The sequence below is a fragment of the Crotalus tigris genome, unplaced genomic scaffold (genome assembly GCF_016545835.1).
Source record: "Crotalus tigris isolate CLP2741 ecotype Arizona unplaced genomic scaffold, ASM1654583v1 scf7180000017551.9496454, whole genome shotgun sequence".
NCBI classification, from domain to species: Eukaryota; Metazoa; Chordata; class Lepidosauria; order Squamata; family Viperidae; genus Crotalus; species Crotalus tigris.
In genome coordinates this window covers 7,704,657-7,729,416 of record NW_024096469.1, presented here as the reverse complement: position 1 = coordinate 7,729,416, position 24,760 = coordinate 7,704,657, and the positions used below count along the sequence as shown (strand labels likewise).

Genomic DNA, 24,760 nt, shown 5'->3' with positions numbered 1-24,760 from the left:
ACGAGGAACAACACTTTAATAATTTTCACGCAGGCTGCACAAAGTTAGCACTAGGGATCAGTTCTCCCAAGTACGTTTATATACATTTTCTTTTGCCACACCCATTCCAAGCCCTTTACCACACCCATTCCAACACCCATGCGGCACCACCCATGCTCCTTACCCCACCCTGTTCCCTTTCAAGCTGCCATTCGGTCCTGATGCTTCCAGACGGTTCCTCCGATCAGCTGTTCTGTGTGTACTTGATCGGTCTTGGCTCTGTGGCCACGCATGCGTAGACAGTGGATTAGGCCGTCAGGTTCCTTTGCGCATGCGTGGCTTTGCTGGATGTCGGGCCTCATAGATCGCCGCTGTCAACACAGGAAGCTTTCGGCCCATTAAGCAAAGATCCGCAGTGTCTGGAGCCGGTGGTCAGGTATAGGAGCATATTCCTCTAAGGCCCAACACATCCACTTCATCTGTTGTCTTTCTTAACTTCCCATAACTTTGCTTAGCAATATTCATTTTTTTATCAACTTGCATCGAATGCCGAAATATATGATTTTCTGCTTGCTGATTATTGCCTCAAGGGAAACATCAGTCTTTATTTTGTCCAGGATCAATTGATTACTTCTTACAGTTGACAGTACCCATAGTATTTTTTTTAGTTCTGTAATTCAAAGGTTTCTGTCTTTTTTCTCTTGTCTGTTTGTTCAGTTTTCACATAACACTGTTTCCTCAGCTGTACATTAGCATTGGAAAAGGGGCGTTGTCTTACCTGAACACCTTTCTCAGCACGGAGATGGAGAATCCACCAATGGGTTTAGACTGTGTTCCTGCCCAATCAGATCAAGTCAGCCAAAGTTGCCATGCCTCTCCTGGGCTAGAGGATCCCAGTCTCGATGCAGGCGAAGCCATGACTGACAGCAAGACGTGTTGGCTCATAAATATAGAACTAGGCCTAATAACCTGAAGGGACAACGTCCCTTCTCCAGCACAGGAGATGGAGAATCCAGCAATGGGACATACCAAAGCCTATTGTCCCTGAGGGAGGGAATCAGGCCTGCCCAGTGTGGCACTTTGAGGTAGTACCTGTTGGAGAACTCTCCTGCCAAAGGAGGCCTCCACCAAGGCGAATTTGTCGATTTTGTAATGTCTAACGAAGGGTGATGGAAAGGACCATGTGGCCGCTCTGCAAACGTCTTCAATGGACGCTTGAATATCCCAGGACGCGGAAGTAGCCGTGCTATGGGTGGAATGGGCTGTAATGCGCCCTGGAACCGGCACTGAATCCACCCGATACGACTCTGCAATACAAGCCCTAATCCACCTGCCAATCATGGAGGAGGACACTTTCCTACCCCTAGAAGGAGGATGACAGGATACGAAAAGGGCCTCGGTGGTGCGGAAGGCAGCTGTCCATGAGATATAATAACGGAGTGCTCTGCGGACGTCTAGCAGGTGCCACTGTTGTTCCAGAGCATGCGATGGATTAGGACAGAAATCTGGTAACACGATTTCCTGAGTCCTGTGAAATAAAGAATTTACCTTTGGAACAAAGGTCAGATCAAGACGAAGGAGCACTCGGTCCCAGTGAAAAATGCACAAATCATCTCTGGTGGAGAGTGCCGCTAATTCAGAAATCCACCACGCGGAGGTGATAGCCACCAAGAATGCTACTTTGTGTGATATGTATTGCAAATCACATGTTTTGAGGGGTTCAAAGGGCGGATTGGTAAGAGCCTGCAAAACCCTTGGTAGTTCCCAGGAGGGATATCTATGGACTACAAGGGGCTTGGTGTTAGTAGCACCCTTGATGAATGAGCAGATCAAGGGATGGTGACCTAGGGAAGTCGCAGAGTCACATGTAAGTATGGTGGAAAGAGCAGCGACCTGTCTGCGTAGTGTGCTTGGAGCCAAACCCCTCTCCAGACCCTCCAGAAGGTAGTCCAATATGTGAGGAATAGTCAGATCTGGAATTGTCAAATGATGCTTTGAGCACCACAAACAGAAATTTCACCACGTGGCCTCATAAATATGGTTGGTAGAGGGCCAACAGGAGGCCTGGATTATGGAAATGACTCCTGGTGAGCAGTGCTCCTGGGATAAGACTGACCGCTCAAGTGCCATACGGCTAATTGGAGCCATTGGGGGTCTGGATGAAGGATTGCCCCTGACTGACTGAGACTCTGTCCAGGGGAATTCTCTACAGTGCTGCTAGGGAGAGGTTCACGACGTCGGCAAACCACGATCTCCTAGGCCACTAGAAGAATCTCCGCTCTCTCCCTGAGGATCTTGCAGATGACCGCCAGAAGAAGAGGGAGAGAAGGAAAGGCATAAAGCAGACCCTCCAGCCACGGACTCTGAAGAGAGTCCGTGCTCTGCCCCTGGGGATGGGAAACAGGAGAAGAACCTAGGTACCTGAGTGTTTGTCAGGGAGGCGAAGAGGTCTAGGACTGGAAGTCCGAAGCAGTGGGAGATTTCCCTGAAGATCCTCGGGTGCAGGCACCACTCCAAGTGGTTTACCATCACCCTGCTGAGGAGATCCGCCTATGTGTTTGCCTCTCCTGATATGTGATTGGCCTTGATGGAGGCCAGTTTGGATTCTGCCCAAGAGCCCAGGAGAAGAGTCTCAGACAGGAGAGCACGAGATCGGGTGACATTTTTGCCAATTGGCATAGGGATCAGAGAGTGAACCCGGAAGCACACTGGCAACCAATGAACGCCACAGAGCAGAGATATATGTGCTGTTTGAGGAGTGCCCATACCTGCCTGTACCACTTCAAAGGCAATTCCACATAAAACACACTGCAATGTTCCATTTGGGAGCTGATTAAGGCATGCATGTCTTATACTAGCTTCTAGTTCACTATAAAAATTCTTCTGTGAAGTATAATAAGATGTTCAGGCATATTCATATCCTTAATATATACCATATTCTGGCATGATCTCCACAATTAAGGGCCTTGTTTTAGTCAATAAAGCAAAAGTATAATACTCTTAGGTTTTCTTGCTCTCACCATTATAATCTTAATACCATCTGTTTTCATGCCCCTTTGCCTCTTCTGAAACCTGTCTGCTTATTTGACATTTCTCTTCCCACAAAAGGCCTCATTTTTCTTTGTAAAATCTTAAGTAAAATCTGCCCGCACAAAGAATATGTGCAGTGATTTGGCAATAAGCAAATACACGTGCAGCTTCTTTCTCTGATATATAGCCATGATCTTTTCCAATCTCTCAGACACACAGTCATATTCCATGCTAATTTATATATCAGATAAAATATACACATTTCATTGATAGGATGATCTATGGCCATATTGGACATGCTATAATGTCGAGCTTAAGGTGCTACAAGTTGTGCTCAGAAGGACTTGAAAAACCAGTAATTAAAGTAATTTGTCAGAGGGTTGATTTCTGCACTAAGCCAGCCAGGAACAAAGGAAACTGATTGTATAAAACATATTAAGAAAAGTGGGACAAGAGATTAAATTTGCATGAGTATGCATGTGTTTGTAATTGTTATGAGGAATAAGTGAGAATTTCAACATTCAGCATGCTAGTAACTCTGCTGTGAATCAAAGCAAACAGAGCCTATAAGATGCAAAGGGGATGCAACTGAGTATCAAAAACTTACTCAAGTAACTAATTTATTTGATTTTTTAAAATATCATTTAAAATATCATACAAATGTCATTCTAAAACTCAGAAAACCTACAAAAACTAAGCCAAAAGAAAATCCTGTGCAGCACGGACAATAACGATTTGTGGCTATTGGTTCTCTTGTCCTTTTAGGCTCTGGCACCAACCTTCTCCTTTGTTCATTTTTTTCTATTCCAAAGACATTTTGTTTGTAGTACTTGCCTTGTCAGCAGGATGGCAAGACCCAAAGGATTTCACCATTAAAATGATTTTGCAGGTTTCCTGATTTAGTTCCAAGATGGCAGGTCACTGCTACAGAATGCCTGGACAGCCTAACACAAGCATCCTAATGCTTGTACTTTACCTATCATCTGACTCAACTGCTCTTTTCAATGTAATCTTCAGGAACATTTTCATTTATGTGCTAAACCTCTCCCATATTGCAGAATACACAAACAAAATATTTTGCTCTGAATGCATTCCCCTTTCCCTCGTATCTAGTGCACTACTGAAAATAGCCACAGAGAAATCACTGCTACTATATTTACTGTTTAAAGAGGATGGCAGTTCATACATTTCAATATTCTAGCCATTATGAATGTGCACGTGTTCAATGTGTGTGTGTGTGTGTGTGTGTGTGTGTGTGTTGAACCATTACACTGGCTGCCTGTCTGTTCCTAGATGGAGCACAAGTTTTATGCCCAAACCAACACAAGATAAACTGTCATACTGTTACTACTATGATCTGTTTATGGTTTACTGGAATGGTATACAAACTTCGCTAAATAAGTCTGTATGACATCATCCCACATCGGGATGGAACAAAAAATACTACTTCCTCTTAATAATTGAATTTTAATTATATATATCCCAGTGATTCTAAAACTGTGTAGTACTGTTACTCTTCAATGTGGGTGTGCAGAGACAAAAGGTGGATCAAAGTCCCAGAGTGTTGAGTGTTTTCCTCCTTGCCTGGCTATATAACTGCCTTGCATAGGCATGGAGTAGAGCTCAAACTAATAGAGCTTCCGCCTTGCCTACCCAAACTGGATCAAGTTTTATTTTTAAAAAAAGCTCTGCCTCTTCTAGTTGCCTGCAACTACCTTGGCAGAAATCCCAATTCAAAGCTTAAGAAACTCAGGTACCAGTGTGGATGGTGGTTTCAGAGTACAAGAGAATTAATCTGTAGCCCCCCAAAATTAAAAACAGTTTAAAATTCAGCAGAATGGCTAAATTCACAGTGCCACACTGATTGGGTTTAGAACATTGTGATGAATTTTAAGCTGTAAGCTTTTTGGGGCTACAGATTAATTCTCTTGTACTCTGAAACCACCATCCACCCCAATAACTGAGTGGGATATGAAATTTATTTGTTATGTGAAGGATCAATTATTTCACATATATTTCAAATAAATCTCTCAGAATGTTCCTGATATCTGATATTATTAGACACCAATTACATTCAGTTATAACACTTGTTAGACCAATATATTTAAATTAGTTTTTCCCTCCAGATATGTCAGCCTTAAGCTCTATTAAACAACAACAAAATTTAAATCCAATATATCAGAAGCTTAGCAAACTGAAGAAGGCCAATGTAAAATATTTTCCACTCTTTTCAGCCCAGGTAAGATCTCAGAAAAGCTTATAAAGCTTAAAAATAAGGTAGTTCCTACTTTCAAACTTACAGCACAAACGAATAATCCCCCCCCCCCCCAAAAAAAACTCTGTTTGGTTAAAGGTAAACATCTTGTGGATGTTTCTTTTCCGATTGATATATTGTCTAACAGAGTAGTCATGAATTTCACCATTTATCATATTTTTCCTGAACGGAACAGAACCTCTTAGTGCTCCTTAGTCCCTGGCCTATGAATGAAGCTCCATACTGTTTTTCAGCTATACAGTTTGAGGATACCTATCCTTAAGAGCTGGATGGCCCTTCTGGCCAGGAAGGTGAAGCAAACTCTCTGGCTTCTGCTTTTTGGGCCAAAGGTAAGCAGCCAGGTTGGCTACCCTTAGCTGAGAGACGAGGGCAGAGTGAACTAGCTCTGTCACCTCAGAACAACGTCTATTTAAGACATGTATAGCTTGTCCATCTCCTATATATTATTGTAAGTGGCTCACAATTAAAACAGAATCAAAACAGTAAAGTCAACCAGAGTTAAAAACAACATAAAATAACATAAAAATAGCAGCAGAGGAGACTCACAACTATTCAAACAATGACATAGGCTCATTCATATAATTAGTATCCCAGACGGCAAAGTCAAATTTTTAGTATGAAATGCCAGCAGGATCAGGCCAAATCTAATTTTTAACATTGGGTATGTAAGTCTGTTTCCCCTGCCCAACTGATATCATATCCCAACGGGTATTTATGGCTAATTTTAACCATTCTTTACCTCAATCAACCAGGAATGTAATTCAGTAATCATACTGAAGCTATCTTATTCAGATAAATATTAGCTAACCACAAACATATACAAACTACTATTAGCTAAAAATGAAAGCAAATTCTTGTTCGTCCATCGATTTCGATGAAGACCTTGACATCTTGTGGGTTATGGGCCATCAACGATGTGTCCATAGGTGGCTAATAAGACCGATGTTAGCACGGAATGTTCTGCCACATACTGAATAAAGAAGTGTAGACACTGTTAATTCAGCATTTGCAGCTCTGGCTTTGCGGTGTGCTCGCTTTTCTTGTGCCAAGATTGTCCTTCTGTGTTCATATGTCTGGCAACTCTGGTACACCAAGGTGCGCCATGTCGGTCGATCATGCGCCAGAAGTTCCCAAGAGATGGTGTTAATATCCAGGGACTTAAGAGAAGCTTTTAACGTGTCTTTGTATTGCTTCTTTTGTCCCCCGTGTGATCACGGGGAAAGCAAATTAGCTGAAAATTGAAGTATCTCCTCCATGTAACTAAGCAAGAATCTGAGACTCATTTGCCTGGCATTATATAATATTTATTTATCAAAATTCTAAGGGCATTTGATAAATAAATAAGATTTATTGTAGGTTCTTAAAGCCAGCTCAAATATCAAGATACACAATAGTTTGTCATAATGAATGTTCTTCTTATGCTCTCCTTCCAGCTCCAGTACACCATGGGGAAAAGAAATCTAACTTCAACTTACAAGAGTTTCACAATATATTACAGACAGTTCTCAAGTTACATCCGGTCACATACCAACTGTTTGAAGTTACAATAGACCTCCTGAGGACTACTTAGAACCGAGAATCAAAATTCCAATAGCCACTATCTCTCTCAAGGTCGTGTGAATGTATTTTGAACCCTCAGCAACTGGCTCACTTTACAGGTGTTTGCATCATCATGTGACTGAGATTTACAATATTTTTTTCTGGAATCTAGTGTTTACTGCGAAAAAATAACAGGACCACTACATCAAAACAGCCCCCTCCCCAATATCTCTGTGATGTTGAATTTCCTCCTGAAATTCAAGGAAGCCGAACTTTAACTCCCAGTGGAATTTCCTCCAATGAGCTTTGCCAATGCATTTTTCCTTGCAAGTAGTAGTAGTAGTAGTAGTAGTAGTAGTAGTAGTAAAGTTGGAAGGGACCTTGGAAGTCATCTAGTCCAACCCCCTGCTTAGGCAGGAAACCCTATACCATTTCAGACAAATGGCTGTCCAGTCTCTTCTTGAAAACTTCCAGTTTTGGAGCATTCACTGCTTCTGGAGGCAGGTTGTTCCACTGGTTAATTGTTCTAACTGTCAGGAAGTTTCTCCTTAGTTCTAGGCTGCTTCTCTCCTTGCTTAGTTTCCACCCGTTGCTTCTTGTCCTGCCTTCAGGTGCCTTGGAAAATAGCTTGACTCCCTCTTCTTTGTGGCAGCTCCTGAGATATTGGAACACTGCTATCATGTCCCCCTTCGTCCTTCTCTTCACTAAACTAGACATACCCAATTCCAGCAGCCGTTCCTTATATGCTTTAGCCTCCAGTCCCCTAATCATCTTTGTTGCTCTTCTCTCTACTCTTTCTAGAGTCTCAGCATCTTTTTTGTACCGTGGTGACCAAAACTGGATGCAGTATTCCAAGTGTGGCCTTACCAAGGCATTGTAAAGTGGTATTAACATTTCACGTGATCTTGATTCTATCCCTTTGTTAATGTAGCCTAGCACTGTGTTGGCCTTTTTGGCAGCTGCAGCACACTGCTGGCTCATATTTAGGTGATTGTCCACTAAACTGAGACATTTTCTGTTTTGCTTCAGTTTATCTCCAAGGTAAAATACACTGGAAAACACCGTCAGAGGAAAAATCCCACCTAGGGCAATGGTTAGGCTTTCTTGAATTCTAGGAGGAAATACAACATCATAGTGAGATTTGGGGAGGCTGCCCCCTTTTTAAAAAATGAATAATTAGCACTTGCTAGAGGCTTAAGAGTCAAAAGCCTATAATGATAAAGAGAAAATAATGTTTTGAAGAGCACCCAGAAATTAGGTCATATGCTCAATTAACTTTCATGCTTAACTGTTAACACTTTAGGAAATCCTTGGCCTTTGATGTGCAGTAGGCAGTGCACCGTTTAATTAGGAAGGGAATAAAGAATAAAGCAGAACTTCAGAACCTATATCAAAGTCCATATAGATATCTGATAAGGGATAAAAGAATATCAACAGATGACAACATATAGATAGAGGAGGGAGGCAACTTGCCAGTTCAAATGCTCTAAAAAAATTAAAGTGAGTTACTTCAGATATTAAGAACAAACAGACATTGTGTCTTTTAAAATAAAACAACTAGACTCATATAAACTAGGTCTGTATACAATAGACTTAAAAGAAGTAAAAGGCTATCTGCATGAAGGAAAGGTGAAACATCTATCTTTATTTGCCTGTTGCTCAACGCATGAACTGAAGCATCAAACACAATTAAATCTAAACCTTTCCCTTTTATTATTTTTCCCACTCTCGAAAGGTATGTTACTGCTATAATAATATTTCTCCAGACTTATTTTATAGCAATGTGTTTAGGGCTGGCTTCAAACATGATTGAATTTCTGCACAGACAAAACTAGAAAACCAAAACACTGCAACATCAGTGTTACAAGCAATGTTTGCGTGTAAGTTTTGGAAAGAGAGCTAGCATGGTAAAATAACAGATGGCTTTCAATGTGTTGAATCTGCAGCAAAACACACATATGTAGAATAGTCATGAGATCATCTACATCTCAACTGCATGCTCTAGCCTATTTGGAACACTATTAACTTTGCCTCCCTATTATCTTATATTTAAAAATCTGTGACGCGTATTTTTTCAGGTTTACAAATTTATGACATCTATCTTTCCAGATTTACAAACATCCACATACATATTCCTCTGTAACACAGCAAATTTAGATTCTTAGTTCTCTAAACAGAGAGCCATAAAGGGGGGGATGTAATTAGAAGAATACTTGGAACATTTCTTATATAATACATGCAATCTAATTTAACCATCAAGGACAGGGGAGGTTATTGTTATCAGCTAGTCACACATTTATTCATATCTTTGTACCACTAAATAGAGAATGCACAGAAATCTTCATATAATGTTTAAATTTGTTTAGATTCCCAAAACAAAGTTTGGACTTCTCCAGATCCAAGGCTTCTCCAAGTTTAAGCAAAGCAAATTCTATTCTCAAATGCACTGTGGGAATGTAATTTTAAAAAGACAAACATTCCAATTATTTCTATTTTCTATATCTACAATAAGAGATTTGTCAGCATTGCAAGCACAATATCACAAAAGTTTCTTTTAATAACACAGAAATCTATTTTCCTTCCCTTGAGGACATTCCTGCTATACAAACAAAAATAGGTTTGTCATTTTTGGCCTTCTCTCCCATTCAGAGCAAGTTTCATTAAGAGTCCAGTAGAGGTCCCCAAGAACCTGACCTATTCCCCCTACAGAATGTCACTCTCTGAACAAAAGAACTGCATCCCCCAAGTTCAAATCTATTCCTTCACCAGGGTCATTTTGAAGCACAACTGGCTGTTATCACTAGTGGCTTGTTCATTTCCAGAGAGCCAGCTCAGAAGCTCCATCATGGTCCCAGAACAGTAATAGAGTAATGAACAAATGAAGCAAGAGGCTGCATGAGGGAAGCTAGCTGGCAGTTTGCATTCTTTCCAACCATTCTGCTTGCTGTGCATTTCACAATCCTCCAACCTTCAGCAGTTTATTCCAGCCATCAGATGGTAGGTTAGCAAACTTCCCTAAAACATCTTCCAGACTAAACTTCAAACGCCACTTAGATGAGGTTTATTTTACATGTTATCGTTTTCAAATACAGGGGGGGAAATGCATATATTTTTTTTTAAAAAATGTTCTTTGTACTCAGGGCAGAAATGCGTAGAAAGATATATCGCTTTCACCCGTTTTCCTTAAATCAAAATATTTTCTCATTTGAAAATTTGTAAACGGTTAAACAGCACTTATATTACAGAGGACCTTAATAAAAGCTCTGGGTATTCCTAGTTGCATCACGTACATGTCTACATTTGATGGGAAAAAAACCCTACCACCCAGAAGCGCTCTGGTATCATGGGTGGTCCTTGCTGAACAATCAGTTGCTTAATCATGGCTGTTCGAAGTTACTCCCCAAAAGCTACTTACAACACTATGGCATCCCCCACCTATCTCCTACCATCTCCCCACTGGCTCCTCACAGGCTTCCCCCCCTACCAGACCCCACAGGCCTTTTCTCCCCCATCAGGGCCCCCTTAGGCCTGATTCCCAACCCACCAGTCCCTACACGCTCCTCCTGACTTACCTGGAGCTTTCCACAGCACAAATTGCTTCATCATGCAGTCACACAGCTAACCCCAGAAGCAGCCGACATGTTCCCAGCAGCCACCTGGTTGCTGGGCACATGGTGGCCGCTTCTGGAACCATGACCTTGCCACAAAGTGAACTGTTCTGTTTTCCTAACGGTCTGCACAGCGCTGTGGAAAGCACTGAAGACTACAAAGACTACAAAGACATCACAGCTTCTAAATTGAAGCCTACTTACACACCAAGCTCTGTGGCATATAGTGCTGGAACGTCAGCATTGTTTCTTAGTGAGATTTATACAATCTCACAAGATCCTGACAATAAATTGGACAAAAGTTGTAAAACCTTCTGTACATTAAATGAAAACAGTAGCAATTCACATCAAACTACTTTTATTGCTTCCCTAACCCCCAATTAATAGCTTTTTTAACAAATTAAAATGAACTTCATCTTTTTTGTACTCAGGCTATATTTAGGAGATAATTAATACAAGTTTCACTTGATTAAGTAATATAGACAATTCATTTTTTTGAAAACCATTCCAACTATATTGTCAGACTTGAACAATGTGCCTACATTGTTTATAAAACTGCTGTCAGTGCTGAACTTCATCAATTAAATTCCAATTAAACATCCACATTTAAAGGCTATGATAAATGAACTTATCAGTTGCGCCAATTAATCTCCTAATTACTTCAGACTTGGTTGCTGTTGAAAGTAGCCTCACAACAACATTTTAAAATTGAAAAACATATGCATATGTGCATTTCAAGAATGGCCATCACAAAAAATAATGTTAAATTTTTGTTTTTTTCCACAATATGCTGGTAAATATACCAGGAAATTTGAAGATGCTCATTTATATCAGCTGGCAAAGAACAGCCAGAATTTAAAATGTTCACATCTCCAAAGGAGCGAATTTCAGAAAGCTCCCTGTGTCCATTTCAAATAAAACTATTCATATGTGATCAAGCATCAGTGGAAGGGGAATCTTTTAGTATATGTGTGTATGTGTGTGTGTGTGTGTGTGTGTGTGTGTGTGTGTGTGTGTGTGTTTTCTGAGGTTTTTGCGGGTGTTTGTATGTAGGGCTTTGGTTATTCGGGTTTTCTCCCACATCAAATTGGAAGTGTCTTGGTGACGTTTCGACGAAGTCTCATTCGTCATCTTCAGGCTGGTGTCTTCGACTTCGTCGAAACGTCGCCAAGACACTTCCAATTTGACGTGGGAGAAAACCCGAATAACCAAAGACCTACCTACCTACATACATACATACATACATATTCATTCATTCCTTGGGCAATATGTGGCAATGACTTCGACAAGGACTGGGAAAGAGAATTGTACTATGGAATAAGTTATAAAGCTGGATATCAGATTGGGGCAAAATTTGGAAGTTCATTTTCTAGAGCATGTTATTCTTTAAAAATATGTTTTCTGACTATTAAAAATTACAGTTGATAGCATGGGCCTTCTGGAACACACAGACATCATTAGAAATAATTTCAATGCCAAGCTCCCAATTTTCTTTTTACATTTGAACAATAAAGTTAATACATCTGTCAGATGTTTGATTATGTTGTAAAATATGACATTGAAAATATAATTCAGAAGATTAATCCAAAGTTACTTTAACAGCATGCAAAAGCAGAGCTATTATACTGTCTTTCTGAAATATTTTTGTACCGATTTATTATAGCCTACCCCACAGTAACTTCTCAATCAAAAAGATCATGCAATCAAGCTACAAATTGCCCATTTGTGGTGATCAGAAAAATACTACATCAAATACTAACATGTAATTAAATTATTAATCAAAGTATGTGGGGAATATTTTCTAATTTCAGTTCTTAAAAGAGAGCCAACATATTCTGATTATTCCTTTATGCAGCTGAATAAAATATATAATTATAATGGCTATTTTTCAGACATTTTGCAGTTATGTTGAACTGGGAATTGTGCTGATATCCGAATCTTTATTAACAAATATTCTATCCACTGTTCATACATACACTAGTACCAATTATACCACAAAAAACATGGGTGCAGACTCTGAATTGTCCTAAGTCAACTTTAGGGCAATCAGATTTAAAAACTCTATTGGAACCAAATAACATCCATTGAAAATGGGGAGAGGAAGCACACTAAGACTATAGTAGTTCAGAAAGCATCTTTCAACATTTCATAGATAAGATCTGCCTGTGCATAATTAGATGTGGGTAGAAGTAGGATATGGGAGCACAGTGGTAGGATCTAAGTTACTTATTTCTCTATTCTTCTCACTTTGAACATAAACAATTATTTTCTTACCGGAAGTGGTCTAAAACTGTACATTTCTCAATTGAAATATGAAGCTCTATGTGTATTTCTGTCAGTCCAATAAGGGAGACTGGACTATAAAACCAATGCTGTATAGGTCAGCACTACTTTTGCTCTAATAGCTACATTAACAGAATATTGCAAATCTGATTGGGCTTCTCCCTGCCCCACCCCATTTTTATCTTCAGGTGAACTAGGAAGCAGTTGCTCTGAAACATTTTTTTTCAGATTATCCTCTTGATCCAGGCTCAAACCCCACTTATCTAACTACTGCCTTGGTAGCTGTTCTTCCTCCTGTCCTTCAAAGCCATTCCCTATGCTCGTTACAATTTTCCACTGATGAAAAGCTGTGGCTGCAGGAAGCTGCAGTTCAAATTCAACTCTGTTATGAAAAAATATTCTACCTTGGTCTTCATTTTTCCCGACATACGATTTGTCAGTAAATCTGTGGAAGAAACAACAGTGCTTCACAATATATTCTTCTCTTACCACTGAGCAAATGCAGCCTCCCCTTCAACAGTGTAAATTAAGATATTGCGTGTATTTAAAACTAATATGCTACTATAGAGAAAGCAAACACCGATTCCATTTGCAGTGCCAGCAAGCTGCATGCAAATACCCTCTCTCCTTCTCTACACATTGATCTCCTCATTAGCGTCCTCTAGCGCCACAACTCCTTTCTCTTTATTAGCTTCCATTCTTATCATATATAAAGCCTTCTTGCTTTTTTTTACTGATTCAATTTAAACCAAAATTTCACCAGGGTCTACTTTCAATATCAGAAAGCCCTGGAATATGTACTGTATTTACTCATTACAAGTATTTTTTACTGCACTTGTCAACTGAGTTATTGCTGAGCATACACACACAACATTCTCTCTTGCTTTTCCATGTAATTATACAACAGATTGCCTCAGACCACATACTGAGACAGATTTTCAGTGATAAAGCTGACCCATTTCCCATATAAAAATGATCCATTCCTGGTTTTCTCTTTTCCAGCATGAGTTTCAGTATAAGCTCCCGTTTATACATCAGGGTGGGGGGCAGGGAGCTGGCAGTGGCTGGGGGCTTTTAACACGCCCCACCACCGCTGCCATGCCAGCCTTGGAGCCACTGCCATTCTGGTCTTGGAGCGCCATGACTGCCACACCAGGCTCAGGCCCACTGCCATGCAGGCCCGGAGCTACTATCACCGTTGCACTAGGCTTGGAGCCACTGTTGCACAGTCCTGGAGTTGTCGCAGTGGCAGCACCTGCAAAGAGTGTGAAAATGGGAAGTCCCCAGCTGCCTCCTCCTTCCTGCTACCTGCCCTGATGTGCTCTTGCCCATTCGCTTGCTCACCTGCCAGCCCAGCTCTCCCTCCGGCCACCCGTAGCAAGTTGGCCATATGGAGTTATCCTATGGCGAGCTGGCAGCAGCAAGTTGGCAGAGGAAAGCTGGCGGTAGTGAGTTGGTAGCGGCAAGTTGGCTATGGCAGGTGGGCTGCAGCAAGTTGTCTCATTCCATTCCATGACAGAACTATAGCTTATAATGCTGGTGAGGTTTTCAGTGATGTGTGACTCTCAGAAACTGTATAGATGCTTGGTTCATTTAGTTATCAATTTACTTGCACATTATAGGTCCAAAAACAGCATATTCTGTGAAGTCCACCCAGAACAATTTAAATATAATAACTGTACATTACAGATAGTCCTACAACCACAATGGAGCCCAAAATTTATGTTGCTAAGCGAGACAGTTGTTACGTGAACTTTGGCCCATTTTACAATCTTTCTTGCCACAGTTGTTAAGTGAATCGCTGCTGTTGTTAAAGTTAGTAACCTGGTTGTTAAGTGAATCTGCCTTCCCCATTGACTTTGCTTGTCAGAAGGTCGCAAAAGGTAATCACATGATCCCAGTACACTGCGACAGTCATAAGTAAGCGTCACTTGCCAAGCATTCAAATTTTGATCACGTGACCATGGGGATGCTGCAACAGTGGTAAGTGTGAAAAATGATCACAAATCACTTTTTCAGTGATGTTGCAACTTCAAACAGTCACTAAATGAAGTGTCGTAAATCGAGGGTTACCTGTACATGGCAATGTGTAATACTAACTCAACTGCCGTTCAAATCAATCATATCAAAACTTTAAGTGGGTATGAAGCCTACTAAAGGATCATGTAATTAATCCCAAGAATATAAGCATTAGGCATTTCAAGAGTCAACCACTTATATTAAAAAAAAGTCTAAGGATCAGTTGTTGTCCACTAAAAAGAAATATACAAAAATTTCTATTGGGACTTCCAACAGTCCAGCCTTATTCAGTAACAGGAAATGTCATATTCTGAGCCAAAAGGGCATCCTCGTATTCAAGGCATTACCTTTCTGGACAGCCTCTGAGCACGAACAGATGTCTTCATTAAAGAAAAATACAGTGCTAAAAGTCAAACAAATACACACAGCAAAACCATCTTTCATACATCAATACCAAAAGTGGTCCATGTATTTCTTTGACACAACTGGATAAAAATAATATATACAACATATTTCAGCATGTTTTGAGAAATACTGAGTTGAAGCTTTTTTTTCTATGTAAAAAAAAAGTGAACACAGGTCTATGGATTCACCTTTAAGAGATTTCACATTGATGTAGTTTCATTTCTAGTTTGCATGAAAGCAGAGATGAATCATTTAATATGACTCAAACATTTTCCAACATTGTAATCAGATTGATTTTTCCTAATCCTTTCTTTTAACATCCTGTTCATAATCACGGACATGAAAAGATAAGACTCAGACAGGTTTGAGTGTTGACAGAGCTAGTAGCAATTCAGCCTGCTTTCATACACTTTGCTGCAGCAGCCAGGAATATCACTTGAAAATAGGTCAAACCACACATATATGAGTTGAACAATTTTCAGAGGTACCTACAAAGACATGTGTGTGCATGCATTTGGCATGAATGCTCAGTCCCAGCATTCCTTGTAAAGATGCTGAGATATTTTAGAAACTCGGTATATACTGATTGCTATTTCATTAATAAAGCTTGTAGTAGTTACTTTAGTGATCTCTTATTGTTTGGTCATTTTAAATACTCATAAGCTTGAATAATAATTACTTCATTTTTAAAGCAGCAAATTGTGAAGGCAAAGATTATGGGGGGGGGGATTGCGCACCTGTTTGCGTAAAACCTGTTTTACTACCACTGCTTGATTTTAAAAAATTCTTCAGACCAGCTGAAGGGAGCTTGTGCTGCCGAACAGCTTTTTAATAATTAGCAATAAAAAAGATGAAATGCCTGCTGATACTTTCAGGCTCTGGAAGAAAAAACGGGGAGTTCTGGATCCAACTGCACCAAAAACAAGTGATGCAAAAAAAAAAAAAAGCTTTTTTTCTGTGAATTTATTCACCCACCCACTCATATATACCCATACTGTCAAACCCGACAAACAAACAAAAAACTGGAGCATAATATGCTTTGCCTAGTTATAAAATCACAAATTGTATTTTTGTACCTGTATTCTTGGAGCTGCTAGATAATCTGTCTAGTGAAGAGGCCCAAACCTTTTCCATAGCTGTGGGGAAACTGAGTTTCTGAATATAAATGCAATGTTTGTTTGAGGGAAATACATGCATGCACATATGTGTATATTATAGAAATGTATGTATTAAAACAAAATAAAGATGTACATTGTCCATCTAAGCATCAAGCACATACCTTTGCGAGAGTCTTCTTCATAGCATTCTATCAAATGCTAAATTAAAAGAATATTTAAACTCACACTCTTCCAGAAGCAAAAATTAACTTCCCTTCCAGCCTTGGGTAAACTGCCACAATTGGAGCCAATATTGCTAATATCCTGAGAAGCTTCCTAGGTGGTGCAAGTGCTTGTTTAGAATAACAATGGCTAAATAAAGGATCTCTGCCATCGCTACACTGCATGTCACAAGGATTCTGTTACTGTTGCAGTAATGGTTGTCCATATATAAAATAAACTCTCGGTAGCTCTCACAGGGTTGACGTAGTGTGAGAACTGCTGTGTATGATATGCAACTGATTAGATCAATGTTAACACTATCGTGTTACTGTTTACAAAAACACCCACTTGAACTATCACACTAAAGCAAAAAGATACAGAATGTTATCTGTACAAACAGCCGGGACACATTAGTTCTGTGGTATTCAATATATTATTAAAAAAATACCTTTCTTTTGTTTAAAACACATTTAGGGCAGGGGAATTGAATCCCAGTCAGTAACAGTAATATTAGAATCTGGAAAATTAACTTTCTTAAGAACCTACAATTAAGAAAATATATTGTAATCATTATGGCCATTAGAGGAATGTGCCTCCAAAAGAAAGAACTGAGGAGAATGGAAAATTCCTTCAGGGTTATAGTTAGATCAGCAAAAGCATCCGCGACTACATTATCTGTTTAAGGCATAAGAGGTAGAATAAAGAAGGAAGTAATTTTAAATCCAGAAACACATTAAACACAACAATTGATCTTGACGGAAACATAAAACTTAAACACCGTGGAAAATTCAAATTCAAAAATGAAACAGTAAAAACATAATAAATAAAATGGAGGGAAATGGACTCATGTCACCTAAATTTAAGAAATATATGCTGCAATGTCATTCACAGCAAATTATGAATTATGTAAACTGAGGGCCATCCATCTGACAATTTTGCCTTTGGCAACGCGACCTCATTTGCAGTTGTCAGAGATACACAAGCAGCATGAACTCAAAAGCTCAGGATCCAGCAAAAATGAAAGAAAAGGTATGACTGTTCTAGCTAGAGACGAGGCAGCATTCGGTTCTCTGAAAAACACCTGTCAATGGCCCTGGGAAGATCTATTATGGAGCAACTTCTGTTTAATGTTCAGTACTCAAACTGCCAAAATACAAAGAGAAAAAGTTCAATGGTTTTGGAACAAACACTTTAATCCAGTTCCAATACTGCAGCTTCAGAAGGAGAGAACAGCAATGTTCTCTAAAGTCTTGGTACTGAGTAGGGAATGCTGCCGTATAAAAGCAACTCAACAGCCCTAATAATTCATCCTCCCTTCTCACTGCATTGCTTCAATTCATGAAACAGGCTTACTTGTGGTGTGCAAGAGAATAAATATTTTTGTTGTTTTTCACATTTATGGGCAACAAGGTAGATGCAAATAGAATCTGCTAGGGCAGTGATGGCGAACCTTTTAGAGACCGAGTGCCCAAACTGCAACCCAAAACCCATTTATGTATCGCCAGGGGCCGGGTGGGTGTGGCCCATTCAGTGGGCGCAACTACAGTGGGCATGGCAGACTGGGTGGGCATGGCCACTGGATGGGTGTGGCTGCAGGAGTCATGGCAGACTGGGTGGGCACAACCACCTTGATGTTGCTTATGGGGAGGGACACCTGTGGGAGCCGGGCAGGGTTGGGGGAGATCCAGGGAGTCTCTGGTGGGTGGGATGGTGGGCTCCCCAATGGCGGCTCCAGGCTGGCTGGCCTTAGGCCAGTGATAGCAAACTTTTAGAGACCACGTGTACTGGGGCGATGGCGCTTGCCCACAGAGAGGGCTCCGCGTGCCACCTCTGGCACACGTGCCATAGGTTCGCCACCACTGTGCTAGAGATTACAGGTAGTCTTCGATTTAAGACAATTCATTTAATGGCAGTTTGAAATTACAAGTATGCTAGAAAAAGGGATTTATGACCCGTGTTCACAGCTGCGACTGTCATACTCACATAATACATAATACTGTAAACAAATACAAACTTACAACCTTTCATTTAGTGACCATTCAAAGTAACAGCAGCACTGAAAAAGTGACTTATGACCATTTTTCACACTTACGACCGTTGCAACAGCCCCATGGTCACGTGATTAAATGGCAGATGCTTGGCCATTTATTTTTCATATTTATGAAAGCTGCACTGTCCCAGGATCATGTGATCACCTTTTTTGGCGTTCTGATAAGCAAAATCAATGGGGAAGCCAGATTTTTTTTATAACTGTGCTACTAACTTAACAACTGCAGTGATTCACTTAACAACTGTGACAAGAAAGGTCACAAAATGGAACAAATCAACAAACAATTATCTCGTTTAGCAACAGAAATTTGGGGCTCAATTGTGATTGTAAGTCAAGGATTACTTATAATAAAATTATACTGTAACAAGGCTTCCGTAATATTCAGAAAATGAACTCTAGATATATCACCACACTGGGTTCCTCATCCCACTTTTCTTCTAATGTCATATATAGTTGAAAAGTACAAGCTGTTGTATTTTTTTTAGACATACTGGATTTGAAGGCAACAAACTGTTATCTATCTTAGCTTGTGTTTCTAATCTGTTTTTTACGGTACTGTTTTTGATAGGTTGGATTGTTTTTTCCCTTTCTGTAAAGACGGATGCAAAAACCAAGTTAAGTAGTTTTGCTTTCTCCCTGTTGCTTGTCACCATCTTGTCATTTGCCACTAATGGACCAATCATTTCCTTGACTTTTTTCTTGTTTTTTACATGTTGAAAGAAGCTTTTTTTGTTATTTTTGACTTTTGTCGCAAATCTTAGTTCATCTTGAGCCTTAGCTTTCCTCACTTCATGTTTGCGGGCTCGGGCTATCTGCTAATAGTCTACCTTAGTTATGTGCCCTTGTTTTCACTTTTTATACTTTTTATACTGGATAGAGTTCCAGAAGGACAACCATCACTGTAGCCCTAAACCGATCTAGGCTTTATGGCAGAGTGGCTAGACAGAAGCCTCTCCTCAGTGCAAAACATATGAAAGCCCACTTGGAGTTTGCAAAATAATACCTGAAGGATTCTCAGACTGTGAGGAACAAGATTCTCTAGTCTGATGAAACCAAGATTGAACTGTTTGGCATCAATTGTATATGTTATGTCTGGAGGAAACCAGGCACCGCTCATCACTTGCCTCATATCATCCCAACAGTGAAGCATGTTGGTAGCAGCATCATCTGTGGGGGTGTTTTTCAGCAGCAGGGAATGGGAGACTGGTCAGGATTATGGGAAATCTGAATGGAGTAACTCCAACTAAGTACTGAATGAAGGGTCTGAATACTTATGCCAATGTGATATTTCCGTTTTTTTTCTTTTTAAAAAATTTACAGACATTTCTAAAATTCTGTTTTTACTTTCTCATTATGGGGTGCTAAGTGTAGTTTAATGAGTAAAAAATGAATTTCAACAACTGTAGAATCAGGTTGCAACATAACAAAATTAACAAAAGTGAAGGGGGTCTGAATACTTTCTGAATGCACTATACCAGTGGTGGCGAACTTATGGCACAGGTGCCAGAGGCGGCACTCAGAGCCCTCTCTGTGGGCACGTGTGCCGTCACCCCAGTCTTAGGCCTTCAGCTGGGTTTTATAAAACCTTTTCGCTTTAGGCCTCCGCCGCCATGTGCAAAAAAAAAAAAAAGGTTCAATCAGTCAATTTCAACTTCTCACGGGGAAAAAAAATCCTGGAAAGTTGGAATTGATTGATTGAACTTTTTAGTCCCACCCAGTCTGCCATTACTACCGCAGCCACGCCCACCCAATGGGCCATGCCCACCCAATGGGCCACAACCACCCAGCACTCAACGATGCATAAGTGGGTTTTGGGTTGCAGTTTGGGCACTCAATCTCTAAAAGGTTCGCCATCATTGCACTATATACAGGAATAATATGTAATAATTAGTCTATAGAAAAAGAACACATTTGGATTTTTAATTCATAGAAGTCTAAAGCATCAGGCTAGGTCTTCCATGGATTGGATTACAGTGTCAAATGTGTCCATTTTCCCCAGCCAACAATTTTAGGAAATTTTAAGATTATTCCTTTTTACAGATAGTCTTCGAGTTACAACCACAGCTGAGCCCAAAATTTATGTTGATAATAAAACACTGGATAAGTGAGTTTGCCCCATTTTACGGCTTTTCTTGCCACAATTGTTAAGTGACTCATTGTATTTGTTAAGTTGATAACATGGTTGTTAAGTGAATGTGCTTCCCCATTGACTTTGCTTATCAGAAAGCTGCAAAAAGCTGATCTCATGACCCTAGAACGCGGCAACCGCCATAAATATGAGCCAGTTGTCAAGCATCTGAATTTTGATCATGTGACCATGGGGCTGCTGCAATGGTTGTTTGAAAAATTGTCGTAAGTCACATTTTTCAGTGCCGTTGTAACTTTGAAAGGTTTGTAAGTCAAGGATTGCCTGTATATAGCTGCAATGCTATTCTTTCTTCCAGATATATTTTTTAAAAACCAGACCTATGTAACTAAATATTTAATTATAGCATCATGCAATTGAATAGGCTGAAGGCAGGACAAGAAGCAACGGATGGAAACTAATCAAGGAGAGAAGCAACCTAGAACTAAGGAGAAACTTCCTGATAGTTAGAACAATTAACGAGTGGAACAACCTGCCTCCAGAAGCGGTGAATGCTCCAACACTGGAAGTTTTTAAGAAGAAACTGGACAGCCATTTGTCTGAAATGGTATAGGGTTACTTGCCTGAGCAGGGGGTTGGACCTGATGACCTCCAAGGTCCCTTCCAACTTTATTATTATTATTATGGATCATCGCACAATCAGCCAGATGTTCAGACTGGATTTGGCATTTTGTCTACCTATCGAGTCCTTACCCAGGACCGGGGATAGGCAGATGTGGATGTTTGATGGTATTACAGATATCGTCGCAGGATGGAAGCAGTTCCTAGTAAGGCCGCCTTTTGCAATTGACTAATAGCGAATTTGTCAATGCCAATGGTGTTCAAGTAGTGCTCCAGTTGTTTTGGGATTGCACCCAAGGAATGCAATATTATTATTATTATTATCGTCAATCATCGCACAGTCAGCCAGATGTTCAGACTGGATTTGGCATTTTGTCTACCTATCGAGTCCTTACCCAGGACCTGAGATAGGCAGAAGTAGATGTTTGATGGTATTACAGGTATCGTCGCAGGATGGAAGCAGTTCCTAATAAGGCTATTATTATTATTATTATTATTATTATTATTATTATTATTATTATTATTATTTACTCTTGCAACAGAAAAAGTCATACCACATGATACAGTTTTAATTTTTAAATTGTTTTGAAGCAGAATTTATTAGCAGAATACTGATAAGTTCCCCAATTAGCAAATCAGTAATACTTATCAGTGAGAAGCATGCCAGTCACACAATACACATTAGAATTGTTTTTGCAAACATAAACTATCCTTAATATTGTGTCTCATAAGATTACCTTCTATGATTTCTTTATATGTGTTCAAAATAGACAGCTATTTCTACAAATGAAAAAATTGTTGATAAAAACTGTAGTGAACAATGAAATTCCATTATATTTGATGGATAATTCTTCCAGCAAACCTTGTACACTCAGTGCCCCATTTTTCAATAATCGGTGCTTGTCAACTTGTCATATATTCTTAATGAGCCATTTTCAATCACTCTTTCCTACTCTGTTTCAATGATCTGTCATATGCCTCCCTCAATCTTCACTGACCATCTAAAGCAAGCCTGGGATAAGGGACAGGGAAAAGAAAGACAAGGGAGGAAAAAAGTATTTCTTTCAGGATTTAGAGCAAAGATCTAGGAAATTCAATCATTCTCCTATTGTTTTATTGCAGATAGCCCAACATTTTCTCTTTATTACTGCAGAAAAACTTAAAAGCTAGCAGAGTGCAATAAAATGGCATGTGTTCAGCTTTGCAAAGCTTCAGAGGGCAGTGATTTAATGCTACGAACCAATACCTTGCACACACAACATCTGAGCTCAGTAATTGCCTCATGTTCTGGGCAAACTATACAAAGCAGCCGGAGGTCTGCTCCCCCACATAAAGTACATGCTGCTATCAGGACTTCCTCTCTGAATCCCCTTCCCTCAAATTCCACAGGTTATGTTATTAAAACAGCAGAGAGACTCCTTTGTTTTCTTTGTGCCCCAAGAGTTTACTATCTTGTTAAGTTCTACATATTGTATTAAACCTTTATATCAGTGAGCCATTGGGCAGTTTTCCAGAGGATTCATTACGCTTCCTATTGCTGAAAACAGGAGAACTCTGGAATTGCAGACACTACAGATATTTGAATGACGTGACTCATCAATAAGTGTAACAATGTGGTATCATTACAAATTTACTCATCAAAACCATTGTGGCCTTTCACGCGGCTGTAGAAGTTACTGTTAATGGGATCAATGATCTTACAGCAAAGAGAGCTAAAAAGATCATATCTTCAAGCTCTGCATCTCCCTCTTAAATATTATGCCATCTGTTGCATCTGGACAGAAATAAGACAGGTGGGAGGACAGCAAGAGAAAGATGAAAAATCCATCCTTCTTCCGTTAGTACATCCAGTTCAATTCTGAGAATTTTTTTTAAAAAAAGAACTTAGTAGAATTTGACCCTAATTTCTGTAACCAAACGGTACATATTTTGTGCACAATCAGTTCAAATCGCTTTGAACTTTATTATTACTAAGTAAAAGACATTAGAAAGTGAAGACTGACTTGTGCAGTTTCGTTTTCAAATGTTGTACAACTTTCCAGTTTTCCCCAAATAGAACAAGAATAACCTTGCATCTCTTTTTTTAGTTCTCTTGTTTCGCTTACCGTCTTTCACTTTTTGGAGAAAGGAGGATCAGTGGGGATACAAAAAGTAATGTTAAAACTGTCCGTATGTCTATCTTGGAAACAAATAGTTTTCAGCAAACATAAATTTAAAGAATTTGGACATTTAAACTGAGCTTAAACTGAGCTTGGACTCTAATTTTAAAATAATTTAACAAACAAGATTTTAAGGAAAGAATGAAGTACTCATGTGAAAAAAGCATTAAGACAAATGAAATTGAGGAGTGCTGTCTGGAAAAGCTTGCAGAATTGCAAAATGTTCTCTGTAAATTGATGACATAACCCACAAAAAAGAATGAAATTCTGCTCAAAGAACATAAAATGATGACCTAGGGTGCGGAGTCTTTGTAATGACTTGGTATTGTCCCACTATGCTTATAAATCTAGTAGGCTGCTAGTTACCATAACATCATATTCCCTGTACAAATTACCTGAGATTACAAGAAATTGAAAATTTTAGTTTAAAACAGAATGGCATAAAAAAAATCAAGCTTCATCAGAAAATGAGGAACTTTTGCCTCTCATGGGTGTCACTTCTATTTTAGCAAAATCTAAGTACCATAACAGGCAAGGCATCTGAACCTTCAAAATAAGATTTTAGAAATTCAGTTTCCTTGATTCTGCATTAAACTGTTCTGTCAATAAAACTATATTGCTTTCCCTTTCTTTGGAATTTGTATATGTTTCTAAGAAAATGCAAAATCACCAGAATGTCAAAAAAATGCGGCTAGATTTTTGTGTTGATTTCATTGTATATGTCTTAAATGCATTAATCTCCTTAGTTTCTTTTTCCAAACTGGCAGGAGAAATAATAAATAAATTTATATCTCTTGCCACTATAACACATCTTTGACTGGGAAGAGAACACTGCAAATTCTAAGAGAAATATTAAATTTACTACAAAATGAAGATTCTCATTCATCTATTCCAGAGTACTACTAAACTCTAATTGGTATCATCATTAAAAAACAGATTTGGAATCCTAGCTGCTAAAACAATGTTTTAGACATATCAGGGAAAAGTTTACTATTGATTCTGGCAAATATTCTTCCCATCTTCCAAGGCCATCTCTTTCCAAATTATGTGGATTACAATTCCAATCATCCCCATCCAGTCAGCAATCCAATCCATGTTGCAGCAAATTGGGGAAGGTTGGACTACAGCATCAGAAAACAACACAATTATCTGCAAACAGCCCATTCATTTTCTCCCCTGCTGTGCCATATTCATACCTGGATAATAGAACATATTCTACTCTTGACATAAGCTTATCTTCGCCCTTACTCTTGAAAATTTTGGTTACTCCTGTAAGGTAACCAAGATATGTACCCAAATTCAGTTCCATCACAAGGGAAAATTAAAGTATATTGTCTGTGACATGCTAAACATCAAAGATGTTCATGTACTGCTGAAGTCCAGAGAA

At 39.4% G+C, this 24,760-nt stretch overlaps 1 protein-coding gene across 3 annotated transcripts in view; it reads right to left on the bottom strand.

Moving 5' to 3' along the window:
• Positions 1-24,760, bottom strand: part of RPTOR (regulatory associated protein of MTOR complex 1) — a 425,821-nt gene that overhangs the window by 341,254 nt on the left and 59,807 nt on the right. Inside the window, exon 3 of one of the 3 annotated variants that reach the window (XM_039346131.1) lies at positions 13,119-13,159. The exons of the other annotated variants lie outside the window; for them this stretch is intronic. Coding sequence (XP_039202065.1) covers positions 13,119-13,142 — 24 coding nt within the window. The 5' untranslated portion in view covers positions 13,143-13,159. The remainder of the gene's footprint in view (positions 1-13,118; positions 13,160-24,760) is intronic. 3 annotated transcript variants of the gene reach the window in all.